We start from the raw sequence: 12,821 nt of genomic DNA on the forward strand, positions 1-12,821 counted from the left end.
GCCAGCTCGCCACCTTCCAACCCAAATATTCTACCTGTCTTACATTCAGACCAGCCAGATCTGGCCTTTCACATCTTCCCTACAATGTCGTTCTAAAAATAAACGATCACATCATTGGTTCCTTTTACTTGTTTCAGTCATTTGACTGCAGCCATGCTGGAGCACCGCCTTAAAGGGTTTTAGTCGAAGCAATCGACCCCCAGAACTTATTCTTTGTAAGCCTGGTGCTTATTCTAATCGGTCTCTTTTGCCAAACTATTATGGGGACATAAACACACCAACATTGGTTGGCAAGCAATGGTGTGTGTGTGTGTGGGGGGGGGAAACACAGACACACAAACATAAATACATACATGTGTGGTAAGTAGCTTGCTTACCAACCACATGGTTCCGGGTTCATTCCCACTGCGTGGCATCTTGAGCAAGTGTCTTCTACTATAGCCTCGGGCCGACCAAAGTCTTGTGAGTGGATTTGGTAGACGGAAACCGAAAGAAGCCTGTCGTATATATATATATATATATATATATATATATGTGTGTGTGTGTATATGTCTGTGTGTCTGTTTGTCCCCCCCCCCCCCCCAACATGGCAGCAAAAAATAAAAATGGTTAGCTCAAGAGAGAGAGGTTGGGGGTTTGGATTTGGCTATTATTTTTAGCAGCTCAAGTGATCACTTAGAGGCTCTCCCTCATCCATGCTGGCTGGAGTTGTCCAGTGGTGTTTTCTGTTGCTGCTGGTTGTTGTGTGTTTGTGTTGCCTGGCAACAGTTGCCCTCAGTTACCAGTGCGTGTGTTTTTATTTATTAGTTTACTTATTATAAACAAACCAAAGAAAGAAATTAACAAACCAACAAACAAACAAAACACCAACCGGGTTTTGATCTGATCGGTTTGTTACTGATTAGCGAGCTTTTTTAAAACATAACAGGACAACACAATAGAAACAGCGGTCTGGATAAAAATCCCCTTCGATGAAACAGAATGAAACAGGCCAAGTCAAAAGGACAGACGGACAGAAGAACAAAGAAAGACGAGGTGGGAGGGGAGAGAAGACGTCGGAAGAAGAAGAAGAAGAAGAAGAAGAAGTAAGGAACGAGAAGTAGGTGAAGGAGAAGAAGATCTTATATACAAAGCGGGCCACACAAAGCTTACTGTATTTCTGGTGCCAACTTTGCTAATAGCTGGACATCAAGTAAACAGCATTGGCAGACAACTACTGTAGCTTATTAAAGTTTAAATAAGCCAGCTTTCTAAGATACTACCCCCCACAAGCAACCAGTTCTAGCTTGATTAAACCTTGCGACTTCAAACACACCATTGGTCGTCATTAACGTAATAATCATCAACGTTAGACATACCAGTTACTGTGTAGTACTTGTAGTATTTTATTTGCGGTTTATGGTACAGAGCGAAGTTGTTGTTGAGAATGTGGTGCTATTAAAATTTAAACATTTGTTTTATACAGAGCAGTCGTCATTTTATTAGTCTTATGTACAAACGGTGTGTGTATGTATACGTATACTCTTTTAGTATACGTATACTCTTTTAGTATACGTATACTCTTTTAGTATACGTATACTCTTTTAGTATACGTATACTCTTTTAGTATACGTATACTCTTTTAGTCGTTTACCTGTTGCAGTCATTTGACTGCGGCCACGCTGGAGCCCCAGAACTTATTCTTTGTAAGCCTAGTGCTTATTCTATCGGTCTCTTTTGCCAAACTGCTAGATGACGGAGATATAAACACAGCAACATCGGTTGTCAAGCGATGGTGGGGTGGGGTGGGGGTACAAACAACAAACACACACATACATATATATGTATATGACGGGCTTCTTTCAGTTTCCGTCTACCAAATCCACTCACAAGGCTTTGGTCGGCCCGAGGCTATAGTAGAAGACACTTGCCCAAGGTGCCACGCAGTGGGACCGAACCTGGAACTATATATATATATATATAGACTCAGTTGGTTACAATGACAAGCGTTCTAGTTGGTTTAATCAATAGGATGGCCTGCTCATAAAATCAGTGCAAATGGCTGAGTACTCCACAGACATGTGCATCCAAAATGTGACAAGGCTGGCCCTTTAGAATTTCATGTACATTCTAACATGAAGAAATAGACATAAAAAAATGAAACAAAATATCACAGTCCATATTAAAATTAGAGTACACCAAGGAAAAATAACTCAAGTGGGTCAATGGATTTAGGTAAATAAGTCCAGTGAATACATTAAGATTTACCTCTTAGAGGAAGAAAACAAAAACCTAGTGGTAATTGTTTGCTTCTCTCAAAGAGAATATTCAAGGAATTAAGAAATTAATTTCACACAATTGATTAAAAGGAAAAGAATTTCAGTTAATTGGGGGTTCCTTATAAGATGTCTTTCAGTACAGTAGTCCTTAATTTCAGTGAGAGATGCAAGACCTCCTGTTGCTTTGTTTCCTTCTCTCATACGCCACCCGACCCTTTTGTCATGAACCATCTTCCTCTCTGTCTGAACACGCATGATTTTGGTGCCCAGACTGGGTGTGGTGCTTTGTGTTCTTGAACAAATCACGTAATTCAATATTACTTTGTGATCACTCCAACATCCGACATGTGGCACACCTATGCACCTAATGTCGACATAATGGAGGGAAGTGAGATTATGTGCAACACAAACATTTGATCACTATAAACAAATCGTCTGTGTGGTTGTTCGGCAACACATTGCAGAATCTTCATCCGTTGTTTAAATAAGGGGGGGGGGGGAATACATAATATATACGTATACATATATATATATATACATATATATATATATATATACATATATATATATTCTTTTATTCTCTTATTTGTTTCAGTTATTTGACTGTGGCCATGCTGGAGCACCGCCTTTAGTTGAACAAATCAAACGCAGGACTTATTCTTTGTAAGCCTAGTACTTATTCTTTCAGTCTCTCTTGCTGAACTGCTAAGTTACAGGGAACATAGACATGCCACCACCAGTTAAGCGATGGTGGGGCTACAAACACAGACACACAAACACACATACATATGTGTGTACTCTTTACTCTTTTACTCTTTTCAGTTATTTCACTGTGGCCATGCTGGAGCACCGCCTTATAATGGGCTTCTTTCAGTTTCCATCTACCAAATCCACTCACAAGGCTTTGGTCAGCTCAAAGCTATAGCAGAAGATACTTGCCCAAGGTGCCATGCAGTGGGACTGAATCCAGAACCATGTGGTTGGTAAGCAAGCTTCTTACCACACACCCACTTCTGCACCTATATATATATATTCTTTTATTCTTTTACTTGATTCAGTCGTTTGATTGCAGCCATGCTGGAGCACCTCCTTGAAGGGGGTTTTAGTCAAACAAATCGGCCCAAGACCAGGACCTCTTCTACTGTCCCTTTTGCCAGACCACTAAGATATGGGGACATAAACACACCAACTCTGGTTGTCAAGCAGTGATGACATGAAAAACACAGTGAATGAATTATAGGAACCCTGCTACTTTGTCGTTTTCCCTACACCTCTTTCACTGAAGAGGAATATGTATAGATATATTTTCAGTGAAAGAGACACAAGAAAACCACAATTTGTGTGTATATACATGTGTGTGTGTGTATACAGACTTACATATATATATATATATATATATATATATATATATCATCATCATCATCATCATCATCGTTTAACGTCCGCTTTCCATGCTAGCATGGGTTGGACGATTTGACTGAGGACTGGTGAAACCGGATGGCAACACCAGGCTCCAATCTGATTTGGCAGAGTTTCTACAGCTGGATGCCCTTCCTAACGCCAACCACTCAGAGAGTGTAGTGGGTGCTTTTACGTGTCACCCGCACGAAAACGGCCACGCTCGAAATGATGTCTTTTATATATATGTGCATGTGTGTGTATACACATATATATGTATGTTTGTATACATATATATGTATACACACACATACATATTCATATACATCCTGTTGGCATGTCATCTTAGCCAATAATCAATCTATTAATTTATCCTTGAGTGGTCTGGTCATCATTTTATCTGCATTAAACATACTGGCTGCTGAATTGTAAATGGTAAATATACCAGCGCTGTGTGTGCTCGTACACGAGTGGAATACACACACACACACACACACACACACATATATGTAGTTTACTGTTCCATTATTAGTAGGATCAACTTAAAAAGTACTCTAGCTTATGTGAGAGTTAAGTGTCATTTAGTACACACAGTATTAGATATGAGCTACTAAAAGTTTCATGCTCTGGAAACAATAATTTGGCAGATTTATCCATCATTGTGTCTCCAAGCCAAAAGGATTGCTTGGAGACAAAAAGTATGATTTATAAATCTGTTGAATTATTGTGCTTCCAGAGCATGAATCTATTAATAGCTCATACCTTGACGGAGGTTTGCGCTGTGGCCATTGCCAGTACCACCTCACTGGCCTTCGTGCGGGTGACACGTAAAAGCACCCACTACACTCTCTGAGTGGTTGGCGTTAGGAAGGGCATCCAGCTGTAGAAACTCTGCCAAATCAGATTGGAGCCTGGTGTAGCCATCTGGTTTCACCAGTCCTCAGTCAAATCGTCCAACCCATGCTAGCATGGAAAGCGGACGTTAAACGATGATTATTATTATTATTATTATTATTATTATTAAGGGCTTGAGCCTGTAGAGTCATTATCATGTTGAGCCTTTTGCTTTATCTCGTTTCCACTGGCCCTATACATACTTAGTTCAAAATATCCCAGAGGTCAACTTGGCCTTTAATCCTTTCTCGGTCAATAAATTTAGCACCTGTTGATCACCGGGGTCAAAGTAATTGACTAACCTTCCTGTCCCCACCTAGAATTACTGGCCTTGTGCCAAAAAAATTAGAAAGAATTATTGTTATTATTGTTGTTGTTGTTGTTGTCTATAATTGATCAGTTCCGTTCAGTCAAATCTATTTTTTCACAAAATAAAATAACTCACTCCAGTCCTCCTTGTCATCCGGCATTTGGTGTTGAAAGGGGGCAAATGTGTGTACATTGTGTGTGTTTATGTGTATGCATGTTTAAGTGTATGTGTGTGTGTGTGTGTTTGTATGCATGTTGAAGTGTACATATGCATGTGTGAACATGCATGCAAGTTTGTGTGTGTGTGAATATGTATTTGTGAGCATGTATGTGTATGTGTGTGAATATGTATGTGTGTGAATACGTATGTATGAGCATGTATGTGTGTGTGTGTGTGTGTGTGTATATATATGTATGTGTGGGCATGTATGTATGTGTGTACATGCGTGCATGTTTGTGTGTGTGTGAATATGTATTTGTGAGCATGTATGTGTGTGTGTGAATATGTATGTGTGAATACGTATGTATGAGCATGTATGTGTGTGTGTGTGTATATATATGTATGTGTGGGCATGTATGTATGTGTGTACGTGCGTGCATGTTTGTGTGTGTGTCTGCATACATGTGTGTGTGTGTGTGTGAGAGTCAGAGGTGGATATTTTCCTGTCTGTCCAGTCCAGGCTATGGTTTGGCTGATATTTTTAGTTTAGCTTTTAACTCTTGTGAGACATTAGAGGAATGTTGGGGGGTGGCGAGTGGGGGGAGGGACGGGAAAGAACAATGAGTTCAGTGGTGGTAGGGGGGGGGGTGCAGTGGCAGGAAGAGAGAGGGTGAAAGAAAAAGGAGAGGAGGAAGAGAATTAGATGACAGACAGACAGACAGACAGTTTGGGTGTAAAGAAGGGAGAAAGAAAATGTAAAAGGTTAAAGTGAGAAAGAGAGAGAAATAGGCAGAACATATCATCATCATCATCATCATCATCATCATCATCATCATCATCATCATCACTATCATCAGTGTCATTATCATCATCATCATCATCTTCATTGTCATCATCATCATCATCTTCCTTGTCATCATCATCATCATCATCAGTACTAACTTCCTTACCACTATCATCATCATCATCATCATCATCATCACTGTTGTCGCTATTAATGTCCATTCACTTTTCCCTGCTCGCATGGGTCAGACGGAATTCCCCGAGGCAGAATTTCTGCAGCTGGATGCCTTTCCTGTTGCCAACCAACCTTTACCCGTTTCCCAAGTCACAAGCAGAGGTTACACTTTCTCTCGACCAGAAATGTTTCCAACAAAAATCGGAAACGAACGATACCACTTGTTTGATGATAAATACTCATTTATAAACATCATGTGATGAAAAAACAAGAAAATATACACACGTGTGTGTGTGTATGTGTGTGCATGTATGTATAACAAAATTTGTACACAGACATTTAAGTGTGCATATAGACATGGACACACAGAAAAGTACACCTATCTTACCGTACGTAATATAAATACACCATGCAATGAACTGTGCTTATGGAAATAAATCATAAATGTGGGGATATTAATTAGTAAGCTGTAAAATATTAACGAGAGTGAGAGATAAGGTAACGATATAAAGCAAAATGAAAGGAAGAATATGGAAGCAAAATGTACAATATATTATCGGGGTTACTCAACCCTTTGTTCGGCCACCAACCATGACGGATGATTTGCATGCTGTCAGAACATGCTCCAACAACGCATGACATATATGCGTGTGTGTGTATAAATAAATGTATATATAGATATATATATACATACATATAAACGGAGATAGTGAGACAGATAAATACACTCGAGCTTGACATATATTTACATAAGTGCATATACGCATATCAATACACAGATTTATAGAGATACATATAACTACGTAGGAGTGGCTGTGTGGTACGTAGCTTGCTTACCAACCACATGGTTCCAGGTTCAGTCCCACTGCATGGCATCTTGGGCAAGTGTCTTCTACTATAGCCTCAGGCCGACCAAAGCCTTCTGAGTGGATTTGGTAGACGGAAACTGAAAGAAGCCCGTTGTATATATGTGTATGTATATATATATATATATATATATCTATATATATATATATATATATATATATGTATGTATGTGTGTGTATATGTTTGTGTGTCTGTGTTGTCCCCCCCAACATCGCTGGACAACCGATGCTGGTGTGTTTACGTCCCCGTAACTTAGTGGTTCGGCAAAAGAGACCAATAGAATAAATACTAGACTTACAAAGAATAAGTCCTGGGGTCGATTTGCTCGACTAAAGGCAGTGCTCCAGCATGGCCACAGTCAAATGACTGAAACAAGTAAAAGAATAAAAGAGAGTAAAAGAGTATATGCATACACACACACATTCACATAGAGCATACAAAATACAGAATTCTGAGAAGAGAATTTGTAGTTTCTTAACAGCTGTTTCAGGAGAATCAGAATTGGATAATAATCATAATGTTCATAATTAGTGGATGGAATGTGCAAAAAATCTTGGGTATGCAACCAGGAAATAGTCAATTGTAAACCTTATGATTTCTGAAACAGCTGTTTAGAAACTATGTATTCGCTTCCTATTATTCTGTACTTGGTACACTCTATGTAAATATATTTTTGTGTATGTGTTTATATATATGTTTATGAATCTATGTAGTTATATGTATCTATATGTGTATGTATATACATACACACACACATATATTGGGGGGAAAACAAGAAGAAAATGGCGAAGAAATAGATGCATGAATAATTTATTTGTATGTTACGAAAAGATGAGAGATTCTTTTAAAAAACATAGCAGTACAAATAAGTTGATTACAGGTTGAGAAGCTCAAGAAATAAAATAAAATAAAATACTTTTTGTGCTTTTCAACCTGTAATCAATGTATATGTACTGTTATGTTTTTTAAAAGAATCTTTCATTTTTTTTTAATATACAAACAAATTACTCAAACATTCATTTCTCCATTTTCTTCTTGTTTTTTCCTCCCAAATTGATAATTTCACTAATCTCTAACACATACCAATGACTTTGGTATTAAATGATAGGGATAAAGCGGTGAGCTGGCAGAAACGTTAGCACGCCGGGCGAAATGCTTAGCGGTATTTCGTCTGCCGTTACGTTCTGAGTTCAAATTCCGCCGAGGTCGACTTTGCCTTTCATCCTTTCGGGGTCGATAAATTAAGTACCAGTTACGCACTGGGGTCGATGTAATCGACTTAATCCGTTCGTCTGTTCTTGTTTGTTCCCTCTATGTTTAGCCCCTTGTGGGCAATAACGAAATAGGTATTTCGTCTGTCTTTACATTCTGCCGAGGTCGACTTTGCCTTTCATCCTTTCAGGGGTTGCTAAATTAAGTACCAGTTGCGTACTGGTGTCGATCTAATCGACTGCCCCCCCCCTCTTTCTGCTGTTTATTCTAACAAACTTCTCTCTCTCATTATATATGTGTGTGTGTGTGTGTACACATACTGTATAATTACTTAAGCACCACCCCACTGGTCATTGTCCAATTACACACACACACACACACATTACATTATTCTCAGTGTTATCCACTCCACTCCACCCACGACCAGCTCCCTACCTTCAGCTTATAGTTTCTTACACATTGTGTTGGTCCTTGTCCAATAGCACATATGCATACACACACACACACACGAACACACACACACACACACACTATGGCATTCTCCTCCCACCACCACCACCACCCAAACATCCCCCCCCCCAACCTACAAACAGCCAATGATCTAAAAACTCTTCTGGCTGTTGTTGGTGTTGCTGTTGTTTTTGCAACTGGATATAATTTTAGCCCTCCTGTCTGACCTATGACCAAAGTGTGTTCTGGACATTGGTCATCTTCTTGTTAATGTTACTGTTATTCTTGTAGTGTTATAGTAGTTGTGTGCTCCTCTCTCTCTCTATCTGTCTGTCTGTCTCTCTCTTTAGCTCTTCCTCCCTCCCTCTCTCTTTCCCTCTCTCTCTCTACCTCTCTCTCTGTCTGTTTCTCTCTTTCCCTACCCGTCTGTCTGTCTTTCTCTCTGTCTCTTCCCCCCCTCTCTCTCTGTCTTTTACTGTTTGTCTACTCTCCCTCTTTATTCCCCCCACCGTGTTTCTAGTATCTCCCCTCTTTCCCTCTCTGTCTTCTATCTCTCTCTCTCTCCCTTTCTCCCTTTCCTTTCCCCATCTCTCCCTCTCTCTTTCCCTCCGTCGCCCTTCTATCTTCCACCTCCTCTCTACCTATCTACCTCTTCTTCCCTTGTCTCTCCCTCACCCCCTCTCTCTGCCCTTATCCCCCCTCCCTCTTTAAACTGTAGCAGAAAGCCAAACCAGGACTCTACCACTGAAAGCTTTTCCCCATCAGCTGGAAGACTTTGTTGCAACTGTACGCATATTCTACAGAATGGGGCTGAAAAAGGTAAGAATTAAGGGTTAGAATATAGGTGAAATTAGGGCTCCCAAAGTCAATATCAAAAGTCTACCAATATTTCAGAAGGGATGGTCACCAGGGATCAAATTCATTGTATTGGTATTGGTTTATATCCAAACCAGCATACAAAATGAACAGACCTATGATCAAAGAAAGTCCTTCCATGACCATTCCAACTGTTTTATGTTTTTAAAATTTTTTTTGCAGACATAGTGTATCAATAAGAATATCATTCAATATGTTTGTCCTTCATGCAGACAATAGGATGTGTGATTTGAGGGAGATTTGGTTGCTATTTCTAGCAGGTTTAACAACCTGTTAAAGCTCTGCCCTTCTGTTTTGTTTCTGACATAAGGAGGTGGGGACGGTGTGAGAGTGAGAATTTAGTGCTTTTTTTGTTTTGTTTTTTTAATTTAATTTTGTTTTTGAGGTTTATTTTAATTTTACATTTCGTTTGAAACATTCTGATGTTCTGTAAGCATGGCATGATTTAAATGAGAAATCAACACCAAAAGCTGCCTTATGTATGCATTTGTGTGCATTTGTATATGTATGTATGTATGTATGTATGTACATATGTATATATGTATGTATGCGTATATATATATAAATTATTATGTGTAGATACTTGTAAATATATACTATGGAATATTGTTGCTGAAGAGAGCTGTAGGTATAATTTTTTTACCTTAAGCATGAAGTTTAATCCATTATCTTTCTTTTGCCTAACTACAGCACGTGTTTTATTTTTTGGAGTTTTTAAGGTGGTAATAGCGTCTTTTGGCATCTATTTTTCTAACGCGTGGAGAGGTTTATAGCCAATCCCTTGTTATAATTATGTATGTAATTATAAATATATACATGTATATATATATATATATATATATATATATATATATATATATATATATATATACATGTATATATATATATATATACATGTATATATATATATATATATATATATATATATATGTATTCATCAGGTGTCTTGGGGAAATTTCAAATCTGGGTTCTCATTCCCAAGGTATTTTTCGATGTTATTATTATTCAGGTCACTGTCTGGCTCCTAACCCCAAGATTCCGAGTTCGATTCCAGGCAGTGACCTGAATAATAATAATAATAATAATAATAATAATAACAACAACATTGAAAAATATCTTAGGAATGAGAACCCAGGTTTGAAATTTCCCCAAGATACCTGATGAAGGCTGGAGGGTATATCAGCCAAAATGTTGTGTTAACAACAAACAAGATGAGGACAAATATCTGTCAAATGTAAATAATGTAAATGAGTGTGTATATATTTGTATATTTGTAGGTGTGTGCATGTGGTTTAACATGTAATCATGTTTGTCACTTTAATATATAAAAGTGTGTGCTTCATTACTGCTTGTGTGCATATAGTGAATCTAGGAAGCTGGAATAGAGAATTCCTGGAATGTTTTACAATTTCCCACTGTTCCACCAGTTGATTGGATTTGGAGGATGCGAATTACTTTGGTTTGTTATTTCTTGGAGAAGCCCCGTATTTCTAGGAGTTTCATATACACATATATAACATATAATGTGTGTGTGTGTGTGTGTGTGTATATAGACACAGGTGGCATGGCTTTGTGGTAAGAAGCTTGCTTCCCAACCACATGGTTCCAGGTTCAGTCACACTGTGTGGAACTTTAGGCATTTTTTTTTTCCTGCAGCCTTGGGTTGACAAAAACCTTGTGAGTGGATTTGGTAGACAGAAACTGAAAGAAGCCAATCATATATATTTATGTGTATGTGTGTGTATGTCTGAGTGTGTGTGTCCTTGTGTCTGTGCCCCCCTCCCCCATCATTGCTTGACAACCGGTGCTGGTGTGTTTATGTCCCTGTAACTTAGCAGTTCAGCCAAGAGACCAATAGAGTAAGTACTAGGCTTAAAAATTAGTCCTGGGGTCAAATTGTTTGACAAAAACACTTCGAGGCAGTGCTCCAGCATGGCTGCAGTCGAATGAATGAAGCAAGTAAAAGAATTTCTTTCTGTTGAAGAGCATAGGCTCGAAACATAAAAGCCTTTCTCACCTTCCCAAGTGTCAAACTAATGCACCTGCTTGTTGTTTATACACCTGTCTTTGTCTTTTGTTTTTCTGTAAATTTCAACTAATATATATATATATATATATATATATATAGGGGTTGGACAAATTAATGGAAACACCTTAAAATTTTAAACAAATTTATTTTAATATGGGGTAGGACCACCTTTGGCAGTAATTACAACTTGGTACTTATTTTATCAATCCCGAAAGGATGAAAGACAAAATCGACCCCAGCGGAATTTGAGCTCAGAACATGAAGACAGACGAAATGCTGCTAAGCATTTCACCTGGCGTGCTAACGATTCTGCCAGCTTGTTACCTTAATAATGATAATAATTTCTGTTATAGGCACAAGGCCTGAAATTTGGTGGGAGGAGGTTAGTCGATTATATCAACCCCAGCGTTTCACTGGTACTCAATTTATTGACTCTGAAAGGATGAAAGGCAAAATCAACCTTGGTGGAATTTGAACTCAGAACATAGTGACAGATAAAATACTGCTAAGTATTTTGTCCAGCATGCTAACAACAACAACAACAACAATAATAATAATAATAATAATAATAATAATAATAATCCTTTCTACTAAAGGCACAAGGTCTGAAATTTGTGGGGAGGGGACTAGTCGGTTTCATTGACCCCAGTATTTCACTGATACTTATTTCATCGACCCCGAAAGGATGAAAGGTAAAGTCAACCTTGGCAGAATTTGAACTCACAACATAGTGATAGGCAGAATTCCGCTGAGCATTTCATCCAGCATGCTAATGATTCTGCCAGCTCACAGCCTTATATCATCATCATCGTTTAACGTCCGCTTTCCATGCTAGCATGGGTTGGACGATTTGACTGAGGACTGGTGAAACCGGATGGCAACACCAGGCTCCAGTCTGATTTGGCAGAGTTTCTACAGCTGGATGCCCTTCCTAACGCCAACCACTCAGAGAGTGTAGTGGGTGCTTTTACGTGTCACCCGCACAAAAACGGCCACGCTCGAAATGGTGTCTTTTATGTGCCACCCGCACAAGCCAGTCCAGGGGCACTGGCAACGATCTCGCTCGAAAATCCTACAGGAGCCAGTCAGGCGGTACTGGCAACGGCCACGCTCAAAATGGTGCATCTCATGTGCCAACCGCACAAGAACCAGTCCAGGGGCACTGGCAACGATCTTACTTGGCTTGCCGGGTCTTCTCACGCACAGCCCATTTCCAAAGGTCTCGGTCCGTAGTCATCGCCTCGGTGAGGCCCAATGTACGAAGGTCTTGCCTCACCACCTCAGCCCAGGTCTTCCTGGGCCTACCTCTTCCACGGGTTCCCTCAACTGTTAGGGTGTGGCACAATAATAATAATAATAATAATAATGATATCAACAATCATGTTAACAGCAGTAACAACAACAATATCA

At 39.2% G+C, this 12,821-nt stretch overlaps 1 protein-coding gene across 5 annotated transcripts in view; it reads left to right on the plus strand.

Moving 5' to 3' along the window:
* Positions 1–12,821, plus strand: part of LOC106884290 (uncharacterized) — a 104,007-nt gene that overhangs the window by 53,278 nt on the left and 37,908 nt on the right. The window contains exon 3 of one of the 5 annotated variants that reach the window (XM_089341805.1): positions 3,081–3,241. The exons of the other annotated variants lie outside the window; for them this stretch is intronic. Within the exon in view, the coding sequence (XP_089197931.1) occupies positions 3,233–3,241 (9 nt within the window). The 5' untranslated portion in view covers positions 3,081–3,232. The remainder of the gene's footprint in view (positions 1–3,080; positions 3,242–12,821) is intronic. 5 annotated transcript variants of the gene reach the window in all.

Source organism: Octopus bimaculoides, chromosome 25, assembly GCF_046866305.1.
Source record: "Octopus bimaculoides isolate indiv1 chromosome 25, ASM4686630v1, whole genome shotgun sequence".
Lineage (NCBI taxonomy): Eukaryota > Metazoa > Mollusca > Cephalopoda > Octopoda > Octopodidae > Octopus > Octopus bimaculoides.